Source organism: Camelus bactrianus, chromosome 15, assembly GCF_048773025.1.
Source record: "Camelus bactrianus isolate YW-2024 breed Bactrian camel chromosome 15, ASM4877302v1, whole genome shotgun sequence".
Lineage (NCBI taxonomy): Eukaryota > Metazoa > Chordata > Mammalia > Artiodactyla > Camelidae > Camelus > Camelus bactrianus.
Window position 1 is genome coordinate 47488939 of NC_133553.1, and position 21182 is coordinate 47510120.

Here is a 21182-nt window from a genome sequence, read left to right on the forward strand (position 1 = left end):
CCTGCCACTTAGCATTCATTTTGTAAAGTATTTATCAAGAGCCTACTACGTGTAACGCTTTGAAAATACAACGTGAACAGACTTCTATCTGCTGATTTATGTCTGAATTTCTCCCCCCAGCACCCCCCCCCCCCCGACCCGGTTCCTAGGCGGAAGCACTCTAACCGCAGGGTTTTTCTTGCACGCGCTAGAAGGCGTTTCTCCCCAAGGGACTCTTTCGGTGGCCCTTTGGTTCCCCTCTCACACCGCGGCGACTGAAGCCTACACTGTGCGCGCACTCGGCACACACTGACCCCGGCGTGATCTCAGACCCCGTGACCCCTCACCCACCAGGTTCCCTCCAAAGAAGAACGCCTTTCCGAGGTGGGTAGCCTCGCAGCACCCAACCCCCGGCTTCGGGCCCAGGTGTTCCAGTCCTGACCATCCCCCGCTCCCTCCGGATCTCAGGCAGCTGCGCGTGGAGTACCAGCCCCTCCCCTCCCGACGCCGCCTGGCGCCCCGAGGGGGCGGGGCCGGACGCACGCCGCCCGCGCACGCCCAGGCGCCCGCCGATTGGCCGCCTGAGTCCGTGTTCCTCCCGCGGAGCGCGCCTCCCCCCAGATTTCCCGCCAGCAGGCGCCGCGCGGTAGATGCTGTGGCTGGGTTTAGCAGCTCGGTCCGACAGAGCAGTTGGGTCTCGGCGACCGTCATTATGTCGCGACAGAGCACGCTGTACAGCTTCTTCCCTAAGTCTCCAGCGCTGAATAATGCCAACAAAGCCCCAGTCAGGGCCTCAAGTGAAGGCGGCGCCGCCGCCGCTGCCACCGGGGCCTCCCCTTCCCCAGGCGGGGATGCGGCCTGGAGTGAGGCCGCGCCAGGGCCCGGGCCCTTGGCGGGCTCCGCGTCGCGGTCCGAGACAAGGAATCTCAACGGAGGGCTGCGGAGGTCGGCAGCGCCTGCGGCCCCCGCCAGGTAGCGGGGGTGAAGGAGGCGCAGGGAGGTCGCCTCAGGGGGTTGGTGCACCGCCAGGCCCTGGGCTTGGAGGAGGTGGGGCTGTACATTTGGCTTGAAAGAGTACAGGGACTGAGTTTGTGGCATTGAGGGTGCAGTTTGTAAACAGTAGGAGGAATTAGGCTGTGCAGGAAGAAGGGTTGGAGGGCAGCTGGACGCGCTTAGTTTGGAGGTGGAGGAGGAGACGCGGTCCGCCAGGTGGGGGGCTGGGTGGTGGGGGAGGAGGCGTGGAAGGTGTTCGGAGTTCGGGGTGGAGAGGAGAAGCGGGAGATGGAGCCCCGGGGGGGTGGGGCATGCCGAGAAAGGAGTTCCGCCTGCTCTGTGGGGTGCGCCCCCTGGGCGCGAGGGAGGGGGTAGTACCTGCCCGGTGAGGGGGAGGGGGAAGGAGGAATGCCTGCCGGGAGGATGAACGCCTGCAGCCTGCAGGCTATAGGGGCGCATGGGATTCTCGGAGGCAGTTACGCCTTCAGAGTTGGGATAGTGAGTTGGAGGTCCAGTAGTCGTTCGAGGAACACGCTCGATAAGAGCCTTGGACGCCTAGGCCCTATGAGGGCGGTAGGCCCTCTGCCTGGTGTGTGGGCTGTGAGGGAGGTGGGTGCTGGTGGGTGGACCCCGAGTTTAGAGCGCCCGCGCGGAGGTGGGGGGGGGGTGTCAACTCCGGGACCTAGAGGCCTGATTGGCCCGAGTAAGGATTGCAGGGGCGGGGAAGCAGAAAGTTCTGGGTTTTAGCTGGGTTATCCCTTAGGTATACAGCATATGCACCAAAATAGATGGAAAATTTAGAAGCTATGTTAATTTTGACACACGTGGGAGTATTGTGTCGAGTTGAAAAAGTTAATTTAAGAAGTAGTGCATCTTTTGTTGACAATTCCAGGAGAGAATGGGGTACCGTAGTTTTTTGGGATTGAGAGTGGGCATCTAAAGGACTTGATCTGACTCTGGGCGGGGTGTATGGACACGATTATGGGGCAGCCTGTCCGGAGGTGCCCTCCTCGCTTTCTCGACTGTTCGGTGCTGTTCCAGGGCTTAGCTGCCTTTTGTCAGAGCAGCGGGCGACATTTTGAAAAGCTCGCACTCACTGTATCCCAAGTGTTGTATTAGGCATAAAGTGTAATGGTAGTCGTCTGAAAGGATGAAGAAATAGTTACCGAAAAAGTAAAGAACTTGTTCAAGATCGGAGAGTTGGCTCTTGGTTCTGAGTAGTTGATCTCGAGTGTCCAGCGTTTTGCGTGTCCTACGGATTTTTCAAAGTCCAAGTGTAATTATAGAGTGTTACCCTCCTTTAAGCGACCCTTTCAGGCAGTCTAACGATATAGTTGTGTGAAAAGTAGCAGGATATGGCACCCCAGAATTTGCCTCTGGCATATAGATTATTTAGAGCTGATTATTTTTGAGAACAGCGGACGCAGGAGCAGCTCTGAAAACTGAAGACGTAGTTCTTCTCTAAGGGTAATTTACATTTAAAAAGGAAATCTCCATTTGTAAGGGTGTCTCCGTACTAGGAAGAGAAGGATGACTAAATCAGGAGAAACTTATTAAATGGAGACGGCACTGACTTAAATCTGCATAACAACCTTACACTTGTTTTTTGTTTTCCTGGTAGCCTCCCTTTCTGTCCCTGCCTCCTCCCCCATCTTTCTTTTGTCTTTAGCTGCAGACCATATTTAAGGTGGCTACTTGGGCCATCTCTGGCAGTTACTCAGTTTTCCTTGGTATCTCCCTTGTGTACGGGGAGGTATACATGTTAATAAACTTTTATTTATCTTTCTTTTGTTAATCTGTCTTTTATTACAGGGGCTCTCAGCCAAAAACTCAGAAGGGTAGAGGGAAAAATATTTTTCCTTTCGTACATGTGCATCCTCCATAACAGACTGTTTTTCATGGTGAGATGCACGACGTGTTATGTTTACTTGAACATGAATTTGATTATTCCTGTATCCATTCTAAATAGACAGAAGTATTCTTTGTATGGTTGTGCTTTATGTATTGACTAGCATATTGCTATTGTCTTTTGAGGTCTGAATTTAGACTTGTAAAACCATAACATTTTTTACACTTGACCTCCTGCTATGGAGACTGTTTACAGAGTGTTTAAGAAAGATGGGCATTTGAGACTAGACTTACAAACAAACTTCATCCAGTATATAGATTTGGTCTTCATTCAGCTAATGTTACTGTACCTACTCTGGCAGTCGCAGTATCAGGCATTGTGGATCCTGGATGTAATAGTGAACAAGACAAGTGAAAAGGCAGTTTTAGAGCAAGAGCAGAGTGGATGAGCTCTGTGTACTTTGTGGGGAGGAAGGAGTCTGTATGGATTGGGGTGGGCTTTCAGCTCTCTAGGCTGAGACTAGAGAACAGATAGGAGTTAGGCTAACGTGGAGGTGAGGGTGTTTTAGGAAGCTGGTTCAGGAAGAGAAAGGTCCTGCAAATTGTCCATAGAAAAGATACTTGGATTTTTTCTGAGGGTCAGTTGAAAGCTTTAAAAGAAGTTGAGCATCTTTTAATGTTCATTTGTCCTTTAGTCTCCTCTTGTGCTCAAGTGTTAAAGTATTTTTTGCCTCCCCCCCACCCCAGTTCTTTGTCAGTTAGGTGGGATGCAAGTCTTTTTCTACCTGGGTTGATGAGAGAGAGGAAGGAGTTGAGGTGATGTCAGTTTGAGTAAATGGCTATGAGATGTATGTCTGTGTGCCCTGGGCCTTCTCAATACTTAATATTTTTTTTGTAGTTTATTAGTCTTAATAATTATGGCTTCATGATGGAAAGAGCTGTGAGCAAGGCTTCTGAACACTTAAATCTGGCTTTTCAAAGCAAATCTTAGCTTTTTTATTTTTCACAATCTCATTTCAATGATAATTGTTGATTATGAGAAATGAGGACAGTAAAAATTTTTAAGTATGTGCCTTATACTCATTTGCAGACCAGGAGCAGTATTTCAGACCTTGAAGGGTTTTTTTCCCCTAAGAGCCTTTAGTTAAAGGTAACTGTCTGCCCTAGCTGTAGGTGCCTTTCCTGATATTTTTTATACAGTTAAATCTATAGTAATATATTTCTCTAAATATCGCAGCTAATATAGTTATTGTAAGAAAAGAATTCAAGCTTTTAAAAAGTATCGTGGAGCCACAGACCTAAGTTGATTTAATCAGTATAATTAAAACTGGTATTAAATGATGCTGAACATGTCATAATTTGGTCACTGGGAGCCTCTTTTAAGCTGGCTTTTATGACTTTTTTTCTTTGTATGTGTGTGTGGGTGGGGGTGATTAGGTTTGTTTGTTTATTTTTAATGGAGGTACTGGGGATTGAACCCAGGACCTTATGCATGCTAAACACTCGCTCTACCACTGAGCTATACCTCCCCCTCTTTTATGACTTTTTAACATTACCTCAGAAATTTTGAAAACATTCTTCTGTTCTGAGGACCACTGTCAATTCTCCCTGCTTCTTAAGCTGGCCTCCAAAGAACCCTGTTTTGTCTTTTTTTTTTTTTTTTAAGTTTCTTACAGACTTTTCTAATAATATTTAGGAAATATTATTAGAGGCCAGTTTGGATGATAATTTATATGGTCACCTTAGACTTAGTGCATAAGTGATGGGTGCCATAGTTACCTAAGCTGTAGGAAAGAAAGCCAGGTATATGGGCAGAGGTACAGGTAGCTGGATAGGTATGATGGGAGCCCTTGGAATTAATTGCTCTGATTACTTCTCTTTTCTCAGTACTGTATTTAGTTATTTGAAAGTAGGGAAATTCTGCTCTAATCATTTACCTTGAGAGGTAGGTACAAACACTGATAGTTTGGTTTCTAAACTCAGTTTGAGAGCATTTTCACATTTGGGAGGACTCAATGTTTATATAAACAAGTTTTTGTTAGATAAATCCAGTATCTTTTATTGTTTATGGAAGCAGATTCTAGCAGTGCTTTGGTATCTGCTGATTCTTTTTTAAAAAGTATACAGCCAAAAATGTTGCTTATAAATATCTGAGGCACAACCAGTAATTGACATCAAGGTTATGGGCTTAAGAAAGAGCAAAATAATGTGATCTTTAAAGGAAAAGTTATCAATATATCAAATACACATTTAGCTTTATTTAATTTTTTTTTTCACATTTAGCTTTATTAACTCATTTTTTATATTTGTTTTTTGGAACCGTCAGCTTTTCCTTTCTTTTCTCATTGTCTTTAAAATCCCAAGAATATAAAACACTGAAGATACTGTTTTAAGAACACTTGTAAGACCATAGTTGAATCTTATTTATACAGTATATCATAAGATAATTCCAATATTTTGGCATTTCAGCTTGGGCTTTCGGATGACCTAATGCATTTTACATTGCAAATAACCTAGAAGTAAAGTAACTTTTTGGCCCAGGTATTTTCAAATTGGATTTACATTGCATAGGGCTCGATGATCCTCGTTAATACTTAAAACACGGTCCTAGGTAGAAGAGAAAGATGTTAAAATTATCAGAAAATGCATCCAAATATTAATATGCAGTAAAATTAGTATCCGACTGTTTAAATGAAGTTTTAAGTAGAGCCAGTTGTATACATCTATGTGATTTTGTAAGATCTCCTGGTTCTTACAAGGACCAGTGTATAAAAGATTGCAGATATTTGAACTACAGCACATTCTAGCTGTGAGCCCATGCTTACATTACAGTTACATATCTTTAATACAGTATTTAATGTTGGTAAAAATCTGAATATTTGCATGGATTAAAATGAATGTTCCTTTTATTTTGGCATTCTGTGGAAACTGCACAATTACCAGAGATACAAGTTTTAAATTACCGGTAAGAATTAGTTTGCACACGAAGTTTCTTAAATTTTTTGTTAGCATTAAGTGAAGAAAAATTTTAAGTGAGAAATGTTTAAAATGTTTAGTTTTATTACACCATACATTTTATTACCTGTTTAATTCTCTTTTTGACTGGAAATCACTATTTCCTGGGCCAGAATTTTTCTTCTCTTTTCCTTTCCTTTTTTTTTGAGTAGAACAATTTTGTTATTCATTGCTGTCCTCTCAGTCCAGGTCCTTGGTTGTCACAGTTTCTAGGTCATAGAAGGGCCAGCATTGTCTTTGCTTAAGTCTTTAAGAATGTTCTGCCCTCCCTCTTTCTCTGTGAAGAAACAGCTTCAAGGCACCTATGTTTGAAAGGACAGATCAGTTCTTCTGTAACTTCCACATTTAGGACCATTCAAGTCACAGGGCTTTTTTGGCTGAGATGTGAGACAAAACAATCCTCTCTGTGGGAACTAGTTCTGTTGTCCTTTCCTTTTTTTTTTTTTTTTTTTTTTTTTAAGTATAGTTGGTTTACAATGTTGTGTTAATTTCTAGTGTACAGCATATGATTCATTCATTTATATGTATGTAAATAATATATATTCGTTTTCATAGTCTTTTTCTTTAGGCCATTACAAGGTGTTGAATAAAGTTCCCCTGGGCCAGAATTTTTAAAGTTAACTTTAAAAGGTTTTAAACTTTTTTAAAGCCTTTTACTTTTGGAGGAACCAAAATTTTTTAAACAATTCAGTTTGTAGTAACATTTTAGCTTTACAGATAAGGAGTGTATTTCAAAACTGATAGTGATTGTAATTAGCTTTTTATATATTTCTCTAGTGAGGATGTACATTTGTTTTTCAAATAAATATAAAGACATTAAATTTTTAAATTGGTTGTTTGGAAAGGAATCTATTCTAATCATTTTGAGACCTTTGAACACCATTTTACAGTGTTCTGCAATTTGTACTACATTTGTACCAATGACAGTTTTAAAGTAACAGTAATCTTAGAAAGCTCAAGTTATTTCCTTTGGGATAAAAACTAGGATGATTAACTTACTTGTTAAAATAGTACCATTACATAGTACAGTGACAGGTATAACTCCCGGACCCCCCCCCCCCCCCCCATTTTTTCCCCCACATGTCTTGGGTCTCAGTTGGAAACCTGAATTATTCTTTAGGATAGAAAGGAACTTTCAGGAGGCAGGTGTGGCTATCACATTTTTTGCTCAGGAATTTTGATTGGAATTTTGATCTAGGTGTTTAGTTTCTCTGGCAGCCCCCAAGACAACTGAGATACCCGCAAGTGCTTTGTTGCCTTATACCAGGCAAAACAGAATTCCATTATGTTCAAGGCATCCTGCTCCCTTGAACTTCAGATGTTACCACCAAGATGTTCATTTGTCAAAGTCTCTGATGCACTAACTTCATTCTAGAGAATTTGTAGCCTTTGTAGACGTCTATATAATGAAATAGCTAGTGTTGAGTTTAGCCATTTTTGTCCTTACCCTTAGTTCACACAGGCAAGAAAGTCATCTTCACTTTCACAAACCAAGAACACTTTGTAACCCTCACTCCATATTGGTCAGTTTCAGGGCTCATCTTGGGGAGGAACTGCCTCAAACTAGCCAGTGATGGGTTAAGGCTTCACTGTGTACACACCAAAATCCATCTCTTATGGGATGAAGGGCAGCCAGTCTTGACTGATGGGTATCCCTACTGGTTTCCCCTTCAGAAAAATGTGCCTTGTTCAACACACAGTTTGTAGCCTGATGTCTGAAGACTCTACAGCCAGAAATATGCTTCCTATGGGGTAACATGTTCATTGACATAACATGTTATTTGCTCCCTGGCCAATCTTCTAAAAGTTACTGTCAGAGTTCAGACTCAGAACTGAGAGTGTCTCAATGTAGATGAAGGTTATTTCCCTCATTTAGCAACAGAAAAGGGTACAGCTTTAGGGTACTCTCAGGTACTTAGGTACAAAGAAATCTTGTGATTTTTCTGATACCAGTGTGAGAGACTTTGTGGTTAAGTGGCTGCCTGGCTAAGTTAAGGGAAGGCCTGCTTGACAATTCCACACAGAGATAAGGGTGTCTCCTGTTAATGGATATGTTAGTGAGGAGGAAGCGCTTATAAGTCTGAATTGTGCAGACCCAGCTTCCTGTTTGAAGATGACCCTTGTGGTGAGTTTGACGGCAATAATAAACTTTGCAGGTCACGATAGACCTCTGTAAATTGAAAGAAAAATGTACGTACCATAAAATCCTTTGACATAAGCACCAGCGGAAGTCTTGCTCCTATTCTTTCTGGCATAGGAGTTCCCATGTTCACAATTATTTCCCTGATATTCACATTTTTTGAAGAAAGGAATACTTTAATTTTATGATTAGGTCTGATGAAGGTGGCCTCAATTGACTATTCCAAAGTGCCTAAAATACTCCTTTTTTGTAATGTACTTATTTTACTTTTGCAGGTATTCAGTGAAAACTTACGCAGGCTTAGAAAACCTTGCTGTACAGTGCTTGAGTGGGGTTTATCAGTTGTGGCCTTGTCATTGCTGAGGGACTCTTGTAGTCTGCTAGCTAAATACTCCTCCGCCCTCCCCTTTCTCCTCTCCCTTTCTCAGGAAACCGTCAGGGCTAAATCTGTTTTTGTGGAGATTGAATCTCCTGTTGATTCTGTAGGCATGATGTACTCACTATTTTGGTCATTTTAGGCAATTATCTCTTAAGTTTTTCCATAAAACTGGATTTTTAGGGCCAAGTTGAGGGTAATAGTGGGCTAGTTAGCTTTTGGAATATTTGAAATACATTGGAGCTTAACTGGAAACCGATTCCAAGCAAAGTCTAATGAGGTAATATATTCAGCAAATTTACATAGTTGGTATGCTTGGTATTTTATTAATACTTTGGGTCAGATCCTGTTTCTCTTGTATATACACCATATTGTAGGACAGGTGTTACTTGTAATTTGGAGTGCATGTACAATGAGTATGCCTTTTTCCTGTTGTCAGTATTCTGTCAGAATTCTGCCAGTTTTTAAACTTTGCCTGGTTCTGAGATAGATTCCAACGTTAATACCAGGATTCATTATATTTGTGTTTGTCTTAATAAGCGTTGTGGTATTTGCTTGTCTTTAAAAATGACTTGAAAATCTGGTTTTAAAAAATCATTAATTTTAGAATTTCTGTGCCTGAATATAAGTGCCAGAAAGCTTCAAAGTAATCTTAAAGATACCTTCCTTAGAATTGCTGATTTGTAGGTAATTGCCTTTAATGTAGCTTAACCAAATATTAATCAAATTATGTATTTCCTTTTGGCAGCAGTTCTTGTGACTTCTCACCAGGTGATTTGGTTTGGGCCAAGATGGAGGGTTACCCCTGGTGGCCTTGCCTGGTTTACAACCACCCTTTTGATGGAACATTCATCCGTGAGAAAGGAAAGTCCGCCCGAATTCATGTACAGTTTTTTGATGACAGCCCAACGAGGGGCTGGGTCAGCAGAAGGTTATTAAAGCCATATACAGGTAAGAGAGCTACTCTGCAGATTGTATATGTGAGTGAGCACACACATACACATTAGTACAAGTATTAGTGTCTCCCATACAGTGAAATTAAGTTTATTTCACTCCAATAAATTGCAGGAGTGGTGTAGTGAAAGCTTCCAGCATGGGGAAAGAATAAGATGCAGTTGGTTTTCAGCCAGTTTGTTGTGTGAAGTGGAATTTTTATTTCTTTTCTTTGAGTGACTTACAGCAATATCATAGCCTTAAGGTGGGTGGGGAATGACCTCATGATTTAATCTTGTGATTTGGACCAAAGTGCTAAATTCAGACATGAATAAATTAAACAGCATCTTAAAGGATCCAACAGAAAGACAGTGCAGTCAGGATGCATAGCATACTGATCAGTGATACTCTGTGGGACAGATAGAGGTGCATGCTACCTTCAAAATCCTCACCTATGAGTACATCTGAGTTGAGTTTCACATCAGACTTGTGGAAACTTAAGTTTCTCTTCCCAGGCTCAGCTTTATTTATCACAGACATCAGCGGTCCTGCATATATAGCTTCACTTGGACTGGGTGCACCCTGTCAGTCCCTTGAATTGTACGGTGCACACACAGTGTGATTGCAGTCTGCAGTGCCTGTAACCTTGAGCATGTGCAAGTCTTTCTCCATTATCTTCAGACTCCTCAGGCTAGGATATTGTTGAACTCAGTATTTTGAGATCAGAACAGCAGTCAGTTTCCCAGAAACCTCTGGGAATCATGTTGCTCCTCATCCTGCAGGGCAGGGAGGGTACACTGAAGAAAGTTAAGTCTACGTGGAAATCTGACATGCAGGATGGAAAGAGAATAAGGAAATTTGATTCTGTCTTCGTCACTAATATGCTGTATAACCTTGGATAAACAAAGTAATTTGTTTTCTGATTTTGCTTGCATATATATAAAGTGAGAGAGTTGGACCAGATGATGAAATCTTTTTCCAGGACTAATTTTGAGATCCTAAACAAACCTGTGGCAAAATGACCTTAAAAAGAGATCAGAAAAGTTTACATATTTGTTGTAATTATTTTAGAAACTAACCCCTGTGCATATTGTACTGTCCTTTGCCCTTTAAACTTCCAAATTGTTGTAATACATATATGTGAATAAATCAGCAAAGAGGCATGGATGAAAAAACAGTAGGCCTTTGGAGGGGCCTGGTTTAGTTAGTTTGCATCAGAGGTTTTGGGGAATGATGATAGTAGACAGGTGGGGTGAGGAGGGGTGGTACAGCTGCAACAGATACTTTGGGAAAATTTTAGAGCTATCCTCAATGATTTTGATTATTGCAGTTTGTAGCTTTGGTGCAGCTCTTTAGAGAAATGAGAAGTTGTAGCTTTGTTTTATTCATCCCATGAAAATGTCTAATCCTATGGAAATTTAGAATGTCTCATCAGCTTTAGTATACAGAAAGAAGGAAGCAATGTAATGTTTGGATCTTTTAAATTTAGACAAATTATATTTGTTTTCCAATTACAGTTAAATTCAGGCAGAAGAAAATAGACATTCCTAGTTATGCATCTTGGAAAAGAACTAAAACAATTCTGTACCATTAGACTTGTTCTACATTAGATCTTCTACATCTAACCTTTTGCTCAGTGGATAGAGTTGTCTAGCTATTTGGAATGAAATGAATAAAGGAAGAGTTTTACTTTGAAGCAGAGCAAGACATTTTGATGCAACTGTTTTGAAAAAATTTAACACATTAAATAAAGTCTGAACTGGGTTAACCTCCCAGAATGTAGGGTTCCTTACAGTAGGGTGGGTTTTTTTGTTTGGTTTGTTTTTTAAATATATCATATCTAACTGCCTAGGGAACAAACTTTAATATTGCTTCATGTAACTGACAGTGTAGTCTTTGTCTTCCTGAAGTAATTTTTTTTTTTAAAGGGTCTCAGACTCCCCCTTACATTTCATGTCTTACCTAAATAGGTATGCCTAGGTATTTAGGGTCCGTAGTCCCAGCTCATCATGAGACTAATTGATCTGTCTATATCAATCAAAAATATTGGGACATTAAAAATTAATACCTGATTGTTGTCATTCTAAAGAACAAGGGCAAGTATTGTACATTGAGCCAAATATCCAGCCAAGAGTTCTTATTTACAAATAAATAAATATATATATATGTTTTAGGTTCAAAGTCAAAGGAAGCCCAGAAAGGAGGTCATTTTTACAGTGCAAAGCCTGAAATACTCAGAGCAATGCAACGTGCAGATGAAGCGTTGAATAAAGACAAGATTAAGAGGCTTGAATTGGCAGTCTGTGATGAGCCCTCAGAACCAGAGGAGGAAGAAGAGATGGAGGTGGGACATTGTATACAACTATTAACTTCTGTTAGGAGAGTGATGGAAAAGGGGGAGGGGTGTATTAGTGGTATTTTCTTGTTTTATATATATTTACATATATATATATATTTCCACTTATAACACACATATGTCTGTACACCCCTGGACTGTAGGTCAAGTTAGACTGCTGAGATTCTAAGTAATCTAGCACCCCTTTTTACTTAAGTTCTCAAGCCTGTTGGAAGACACATGCTAAAAGAGGTAGTACCATTTTGGTAACCAGCATAGAGAGCTAGGGACAGTAAGGACGTGGTGATAAAATTGGTCATGGTGTCTGATAGTAAACTGCTTTCTATATGAGGGTGTGGTCAGGAAATTTATCCAGTTTTATGCTCTAATGCTTTTTGTTGTATTTTGGATTGGTAAGAATAGAGGTTGAATAACCTTGACATACAGCATTGGTTTCAAATATTAATGGTCACTATTTGAGTTAATTAAATCCTGTTAAGGAAATGAACAAGTAAATGATACATTTTAAAACAAACACTGGTGAGGGTATAGCTCAGTGGTAGAGTGCATGCCTGGCATGCACGAGGTCCTGGGTTCAGTCCCCAGTACCTCCACCAAAAGTAATAAATACACAGATAAATACCGCTCCCCCAAAAAAATTAAAAAGAAAAAGCTATCAGAAATGTACACAACATTGTAAACTGACTGTACTTCAATAAAAAAAATACAAAAAAATTATTCTCTAACTTAATGATAGATATATGCTTAGAAGAGATTCATCTATAACTAAGCTTGATTTTTATGTTTTATTCTATTATAGGTAAGTTAGGCAATAAACAAGTTAATATAATGAGTATTTTAAGAGAAATGAAAGTTTTTAACCTTATTTTTGAGATTGAGACCAGAAATGATAATATTAATCAGTGGTTTAGACCTGGATAGTAACTACAGAAATCACTTAGCCCCATACTGTTTTACGTATGAGGGCGGTCCATGATAAGTGCATATGCCTTTCCCAGGAAGATTCAACTGGTTTGTGGGAAGAGCAAGGACTAGAACCAGTATAGATTGCTTACTGCTTTCTTACACTAAAGAATTTATAAAATGGTAAACTTCATAACGTGATCAACTAAGAGGAGAGGTGGCCCTGGAAGAAAGATAATAGAAGATTGAAAGTTGTTTATTTCCAGTTATGACTCTTGATGAGGACATCACGTATGGGTACTTGTGATGTATGGGTCATGCTGATGATGTGCTCAGTATTTTATAGGATAGAACTCCCATGACAGAATGACTTACTCCTGTAGTGTGATGCTTGTTTTAATGTTACATGAAACAAATTGAATAGTTTCTAATTTCTGGAGGTAGGTTCTTCTCTTGGTATATGAAGTTGCAGCATACTGAGAGACGTTCCACAGCAATATTGTCATTTTCCACATTTTGCTTTGCTTTTAAATACTGTTTCTTTGCCTGCCAGGCAGGTGCAACTTATGCATCAGATAAGAGCGAAGAAGAAAATGAAATTGAGAGTGAAGAGGAAGTGCAGCCTAAGGTGCAAGGATCCAGGCGAAGTAGCCGCCAGATAAAAAAACGAAGGGTCATATCAGACTCTGAGAGTGACATTGGTGGCTCTGACGTGGAATTCAAGCCGGATGCTAAGGAGGAAGGAAGCAGTGATGAAATCAGCAGTGGAGTCGGGGATAGTGACAGTGAAGGCCTGGACAGCCCTGTCAAAGTTGCTCCAAAGCGGAAGAGAATGATAACTGGAAATGGCTCCCTCAAAAGGAAAAGTTCAAGGAAAGAAATGCCCTCAGCCACCAAACGAGCAACTGGTATTTCCTCAGAAACCAAGAGTACTTTGAGTGCTTTCTCTGCCCCTCAGAATTCTGAATCCCAAACCCACACTAGTGGAGGATGTGATGACAGTAGTCGCCCCACTGTCTGGTATCATGAAACTTTAGAGTGGCTTAAGGAGGAAAAGAGGAGAGATGTGCACAGGAGGCGACCCGATCACCCTGATTTTGATGCATCCACACTCTATGTGCCGGAGGATTTCCTTAATTCCTGTACTCCTGGGATGAGGAAATGGTGGCAGATTAAGTCCCAGAACTTTGATCTTGTCATATTTTATAAGGTGGGGAAGTTTTATGAGCTGTACCACATGGATGCTCTTACTGGAGTCAATGAATTGGGGCTGGTATTCATGAAAGGTAACTGGGCCCATTCTGGTTTCCCTGAAATTGCATTTGGCCGATACTCAGATTCCCTGGTCCAGAAGGGCTATAAAGTAGCACGAGTGGAACAGACTGAGACCCCAGAAATGATGGAGGCACGATGCCGAAAGATGGCACATATATCTAAGTATGATAGAGTGGTGAGGAGAGAGATCTGTAGGGTCATTACCAAGGGTACACAGACTTACAGTGTGCTAGAAGGTGACCCCTCTGAGAACTACAGTAAATATCTTCTTAGCCTCAAAGAAAAAGAGGAGGATTCTTCTGGCCACACGCGAGTGTATGGTGTATGCTTTGTTGATACTTCACTTGGAAAGTTCTTCATAGGTCAGTTTTCAGATGACCGCCATTGTTCCAGGTTTAGGACTCTCGTGGCACACTATCCACCAGTACAAGTCTTGTTTGAGAAAGGAAATCTCTCAACGGAAACTAAGATGATTCTGAAAGGTTCGTTATCTTCTTCTCTTCAGGAAAGTCTGATGCCAGGCTCCCAGTTTTGGGATGCAGCCAAAACTTTGAGAACTCTCGTTGAAGAAGGGTATTTTACAGACAACTTAAATGAGGGCAGTGGGGTCATGTTACCCCAGGTGCTTAAAGCCATGACCTCAGAGTCTGATTCTATTGGGTTGACACCAGGAGAGAAGAGTGAATTGGCCCTCTCTGCTCTCGGTGGTTGTGTCTTCTACCTCAAAAAATGCCTTATTGATCAGGAGCTTTTATCAATGGCTAATTTTGAAGAATATGTCCCCTTGGATTCTGACATGGTCAGTGCTACAAGACCTGGTGCTTTCTTTGCTAAAGCCAATCAACGTATGGTGCTAGATGCTGTGACATTAAACAACTTGGAGATTTTTCTGAATGGAACAAATGGTTCTACTGAAGGGACCCTACTAGAGAAGATTGATACTTGCCATACTCCTTTTGGTAAGCGGCTCCTAAAACAATGGCTTTGTGCCCCACTCTGTAACCCTTACGCTATCAATGATCGTCTAGATGCCATAGAAGACCTAATGATTGTGCCTGACAAAACCTCTGAGGTTGCAGACCTTCTAAAGAAGCTTCCAGACCTTGAGAGGCTACTGAGTAAAATTCATAATGTTGGGTCTCCCCTGAAGAGCCAGAACCACCCTGATAGCAGGGCTATAATGTATGAAGAAACCACATACAGTAAAAAAAAGATTATTGATTTTCTTTCTGCTCTGGAAGGATTCAAAGTAATATGTAAAATTGTGGAGATTATGGAAGAAGTTGTTGATGACTTTAAGTCTAAAATCCTCAAGCAGATCATCACTCTGCAGACAAAAACTCCTGAAGGCCGCTTTCCTGATTTGACTGTAGAACTGAACCGATGGGCTACAGCCTTTGACCATGAAAAGGCTCGAAAGACTGGACTGATTACTCCCAAAGCAGGATTTGACCCAGATTATGACCAAGCTCTTGCTGACATAAGAGAAAATGAACAGAGCCTCTTGGAATACTTGGAGAAACAGCGCAGTCGAATTGGCTGTAGAACCATAGTCTACTGGGGAATTGGTAGGAATCGTTACCAGTTGGAAATTCCAGAGAATTTCATCACCCGTAATTTGCCGGAAGAATATGAGTTGAAATCCACAAAGAAGGGCTGTAAACGATACTGGACCAAAACAATTGAGAAGAAGTTGGCTAGTCTGATAAATGCTGAAGAACGGAGAGACGTATCTTTGAAGGACTGCATGCGGCGACTATTCTATAACTTTGATAAAAACTACAAGGACTGGCAGGCTGCTGTAGAGTGCATCGCAGTGTTGGGTAAGGCATCCTTGACAGGCTTGTCCCTAAAGCTTTGGTTAGTAACGTTCTGTTTCCTAATTGCATATTGAGACTTAAGTCCATTGGAGAGTTCACACTGATGTATCTCTAAACTCAAGTAACAGGTATATATTTTGGTCAAATTTCAGTTGAATTTTTAGTGTTTGATAAATGGTGTTTTTAAGCTTCTATTTTTTGTTACACTAATTTAAAGCTATCCCTTGACTTAACACTTAGTTTTTACTTACATATATCTTTGCATTTTTTATTTCAGTGAATCTCTCTACATGCATATTTCAAAAGATTTTACTCTTCCTTTTTTCTCTTAGCCAAAGTTGTCACATTTTCTTTTCTGCAGTTGATTTCTAAGAGTCCTGATTTATGTATTTTTAATTAGGTAACCTTTTCAGCTTTATAAATTCCTTGGGGGAAAAAAAACTTCCTGGCCAGCTTATTTGGAGCTTTTGCTTGTTTTACAGTTTTGGGTTGTTTTGTGTTTTAAGAATATAGCAACCATAGTTTACCCAAATTTATGACAAAACTATTTTAGCCTCCACATAACTCTCCAGAATAGAATGGCATCCTGTTCTGTGTTTGAGTGTGCCCCATTTATTCCTGAGGCCAATATAGCTTCAAATAATTGGGTGGATAAACTTAAAATCTTCTCTAAGTATAGGTGTTCAAAGTTGAATATATTTTCCTTTTGAGATTGTGCCTGTTGTCAGAACATTCTACTTCTAAGAATAGAAGCTTAGTTTCTGTTAGCTCCAGGACTATATCAAGAAAGAGAGATCAGTAGGTTTGCATCTCTGTTGGATCTTTTGGCTTCCCTTTGGCCTTCCTCTGGTCCACATGTTAGGGGACTGAAACCTACTGTGAGGGGATTCTTGGGCTGAAATTGAAAGCTATGTCTCATTTCAGTGCAAATACTATAATGAAGACATGTAAAACATGTAAGCTGGTGACTCATTTTCAGCTAATGAATCCATTAACAAAGCATTTTGTTAGTGAGAACAATGTTACCAGAGCGCCTACTGTTAGAAAAAAGCTGCCATGTCTAAAGAGCAAGAAGGTAGAACACAATCACCTCCACTGCATTTTTGGAAGACTTTATAAAAGTTGGGTCTTTGTGCTTACAAAAAGAAACCTCAAAAATGATGACTCCTCACTTTTGCCCTTTCTTTAACAGATGTCTTACTGTGCCTGGCTAACTACAGTCGAGGGGGTGATGGTCCTATGTGTCGTCCAGTAATTCTGCTGCCAGAAGAAGATACTCCTCCATTCCTGGACCTTAAAGGATCACGTCATCCCTGCATTACAAAGACTTTTTTTGGTGATGACTTTATTCCTAATGACATTCTAATAGGCTGTAAGGAAGAAGAGGAGGAAAATGACCAAGCTTATTGTGTGCTTGTTACTGGACCAAATATGGGGGGCAAGTCTACACTCATGAGACAGGTAAAGTAAACTTAAAAGTTTTGTTACACCAAGTCATCTATAACACTTTGAGTGAATTACGTTTGTAAGCCATCCTTTTCCAAGTAGCACATGATAGAATTCAGTCACTGATCTCTTCGGAAGCAAAGGGAAACGCCTGGAGTTACAAAACTGAGAATTGTATTCATCTCACTGGTCAAATATTTGATGTTAAGGGAAGTATACATTAGGAAGGTGAAGGTGGTTTTGGGCCATGATATTTTAAGAGCTCTTTGACTTTGAATTCATCTCCTCTGAAGGTTAGATGTATTCATAATGAATGAAGATTATGCAAATACTGTGTTTGTCCTTAATTAAGATCCATTTCTAGGAAGACCTACAAGAACCACTGCAGACTTACTCAGATAAGAAAGTAAATGCAATTTATGGCCTAGTTAACTGCTAGGAACTCTTTTTAAGGAAGATAAATATATTTGTCTAACCTTTATGCCAGGGGTTGGCCAGCTACTGAACTAAACATGATTTTTAGAGGGTTGTAGGGGAAAAAATGTGTTGACAGACATTGGGCTCTTGACAGAAGATGTTTGCTGATCCCCTTGGCTCTACTGCACTGTATTATATACTTCTGTACAAATTTGCTAACTAGAGGGAGGCAGTAGTGTAGTGAGGTGGTTTTCAGCCTCCTTTTCATTTTAAAAGCAAAATCATCTAGAGAGTGCAACAAAAAAGTGCCTGTGAGTTGGGGTGGGGGTGTGTTCATTCTCTGAAATCAATTAGCTTGTTCTGGAGTTGATTTTAGGCATCAGTAGTTTTAAGGCAATCCCAAGTGATTGTACTGTATAGCCAGGATTGAGAGTCAGCCCTGTAGAGTAGTGGGTTAGCACTAAGGTTTTAAGGTCAGTTAGGCCTTTTCCTATGTAGGTTGTGAAGATTTTTTTTCAGAGTGCTTGACTCCTCCTAGTTAGTATTTATTAGCTTGACTTACTATCCCTGTCTTCTGGATCTCTCTGTTCTTTAATACCAGTCATAAAAGACCTTTTCCTCCCTCATTCACAGGCTGGCCTGTTAGCTGTAATGGCCCAGATGGGTTGTTATGTACCAGCTGAAGTTTGTAGGCTCACACCAATCGATAGAGTGTTTACTAGACTCGGTGCCTCAGACAGAATAATGTCAGGTGAGGTGTTTTTCCCCCCCACCTAAGGCTTTATTATTTGACAATTCATTTCTATATTTTAAGTGATTTTCTAAATTTCATTTCTAAATTTAAGTGCCTTTAAATTTGATGTTTCATTTCTCTCCCTCTGGTGTTACGCAAAGCAGAATGCTTTCAGGCATTTAAAAACATTATGCAATTATTAACATACTGGAAGTAATAATCTCTTAATGAGATTAGTACCTTTAGTATCTTTCATACCACTGGGTAGTTCATAATAGAATCAAATGATAATGACCTGAAAGGTGAATATACTGTTATAAATAGGGTTCTTAAAATGACCACTCATTTGTGATTTTTTTTTTAAGGTGAAAGTACATTTTTTGTTGAATTGAGTGAAACTGCCAGTATACTTACACATGCAACAGCGCATTCTCTGGTGCTTGTGGATGAATTAGGTAAGACATTAAAATTAAAATACACAATTATTTTTCTGGAAAATGGTCTGAGGGACATCTCTTAAGAACATGAATATACTCACCTTTGTCTATAGACCCCATAGTTGGAGAAAATTAAGAAATTAATCCTATGAAAATGTTATAATGTAGGGGAAAATGTTATAATGTAGGGATAATGAAAATATTTATTGGATAATGAGGCTATTTAAAGAGAACTAAAAGGAAGTTTCTGAAGCGCAGTGGTACTTGGATCATATTCTTTAAAACTCCAAGGGCTGCTAGGCACTGTTTTAGCTAAATAGGGCCTGCTTACAGAATGCTTTTGGATATACAAACTAATGTTAGTTGTTTTTTTTTTTTCATTCCTTTGTGAGGCACATCCTTCTTGGAATGTAATAAGGCAGATTGTCTAATACATAGTTTATGTATATTTTACTGTCCTAGGAAGAGGTACTGCAACATTTGATGGGACAGCCATAGCGAATGCAGTTGTTAAGGAACTTGCTGAGAATATAAAGTGTCGTACACTGTTTTCTACCCACTACCATTCATTAGTTGAAGACTATTCTCAAAATGTTGCAGTGCGCCTAGGACACATGGTATGTGCAAATTGTTTTTTCAAAAGTTGACTAGGTTTTTGAATGGGTCTGCCATTGCTAGTATGTGAATGTAATTATTTTTTTCTTTTTTAGGCATGCATGGTAGAAAATGAATGTGAAGATCCCAGCCAGGAAACTATTACCTTTCTCTATAAATTCATTAAAGGAGCTTGTCCTAAAAGCTACGGCTTTAATGCAGCAAGGCTTGCTAACCTTCCTGAGGAGGTTATTCGAAAGGGACATAGAAAAGCAAGAGAATTCGAGAAGATGACTCAGTCACTGCGGTTATTTCGGTAATTATAATTGCATATGATTTTACCATTTAGCTGACCTTGCTAAAACAGTAAAGGGAGCTGGGTAATGCGATGTGGCAAATGTAAACTAAAACTTTTTTTTTTTTTTTTTAATTTTTAAGGGAAGTTTGTCTGGCTAGTGAAAGGTCGACTGTAGCTGCTGGAACTGTCCGTAAGTTGCTGACTTTGATTGAGGACTTATAGACAGACTACATTGGAAGCTTTTGAGTTGACTTTTGACAAAGGTGGTAAATTCACACAACATTATGATCTAATAAACTTTATTTTTTAAAAATGACCATTTTTCCATTTTCTTTCTAGGAAATTAAACCCTTTTAATTCTTACCTACCTTCTACATAATGGTTATTGAATACTCCACAATATATTAAGTCTAGATGTTATGGTACATGCATACACTTTCAGGCTGTTTATACCCACTGTCACCAATACACATAAATGGGGGGGAGCTATGAAACTGTATAGGGCTGTATATATACTTGTCTCAGCTTAATGCAGGAAATTGTGTTAATTTCCAGCAGTTTGTCTAAACTGTTCAAAAAAAAACTATGAACAGAGGTCAAATACAGGACTGTTTTGAAGAGACTTTCTAAAGTGTACTTTTAAAACATAGTAGTTTTTACCTTTCACAAAACTGAGTTACAAGAATACTTTTGTTTTACAGTGCATCCCTTCCTAGGAAGTCTCATTAAAACACTCACTTTTCTAGGGGTGGTTTTGAATGCTGCACAGGGAAGGGAAGGAAATAATAGTCTTAACTTTTCTTAAAGGATACCAGAAACATTGCTGGATATAATTTAAGATTAGTGTTTTCTCTTTCATAGAAAGAACGTACATACTGGGACATGAGTACAGTTACAGCAAGTCTAGGTGTGCTAACAAAACAGGGCACATTCAAGTACAATAAGATTTTGCTTGAAATTAAAAACAAACTACATGAGATTAAAGCATTAAAATCATATTTCTCAATCTGAATACATGTTAAAAAAAATCAAAAGAAACGCAGAAGTGCTAGCTCACATTTTTACCATATTACAAAAGCAATTGGTACCCACGTCCATAAAGGCAGCAACAAAGCTGCTTGTCTGTTGAAGAGTACTGCTGCAAGCCGGCCTGCATTCAATGCTAGCTGTAAAAACACCAGCTTTTTTTCAGAAGTTGGTATCTGTACAAAATTGCAGCTTATTTTCTTCGCCTCTGTCCCTTCAAAAGTCTTTACACAGTAATGCTAAAACACCCAGCTTTGAGATCCTGAGTCAATATATTGCCACTTTCTTTTTGGTAGCTTGAGCTTCATAGTGTCAACTGACCTTGTGTATCCATTTTTAATACAGTCTCTTCCTGTAGCATGGGCACATATTTAAATCTTCCAAAAAAAAATGTTTTAAGTTATGATGTTAGAATGGCAGGACTTTTTCTTTAGGGAAGGAATTCAGTTGTGCTGCAATGTATTAGATTCTATAGGTGGAGCAGAGTCATATAGTGTATCTGTATCATGTGTAGGCTCACCAGCTAATGTACAAGGATTAGACAGTGTTCCAGCACCACAGTCACAGAAAAACCTAAAGCGAAATGAAAACCC

The 21182-nt window shown here is 40.0% G+C and overlaps 2 protein-coding genes and 1 pseudogene across 3 annotated transcripts in view; 1 reads left to right on the forward strand and 2 right to left on the reverse strand.

The window, feature by feature from the left end:
- LOC105079069 (protein TBATA-like) overlaps positions 1-690 on the reverse strand; it is a 31305-nt pseudogene extending 30615 nt beyond the window's left edge.
- MSH6 (mutS homolog 6) lies at positions 593-19879 on the forward strand. Of its 2 annotated transcripts, none has more exons than XM_010967749.2 (10): positions 593-951; positions 9100-9302; positions 11459-11628; positions 13097-15641; positions 16831-17099; positions 18135-18252; positions 18600-18689; positions 19134-19288; positions 19382-19581; positions 19704-19879. In XM_010967749.2, the coding sequence occupies exons 1-10, from the start codon at positions 692-694 to the stop codon at positions 19783-19785; spliced, it is 4092 nt and encodes a 1363-aa protein (XP_010966051.2). In that variant the 5' UTR covers positions 593-691; the 3' UTR covers positions 19786-19879. The 2 variants fall into 2 exon arrangements, with proteins under 2 accessions (XP_010966051.2, XP_074197204.1); XM_074341103.1 differs by having other exon boundaries at positions 593-928; positions 9103-9302.
- The window catches only part of FBXO11 (F-box protein 11), a 77684-nt gene continuing 76347 nt past the window's right edge, over positions 19846-21182 (reverse strand). The window contains exon 23 of the mRNA XM_074341104.1: positions 19846-21162. Coding sequence (XP_074197205.1) covers positions 21033-21162 — 130 coding nt within the window. The 3' untranslated portion in view covers positions 19846-21032. The remainder of the gene's footprint in view (positions 21163-21182) is intronic.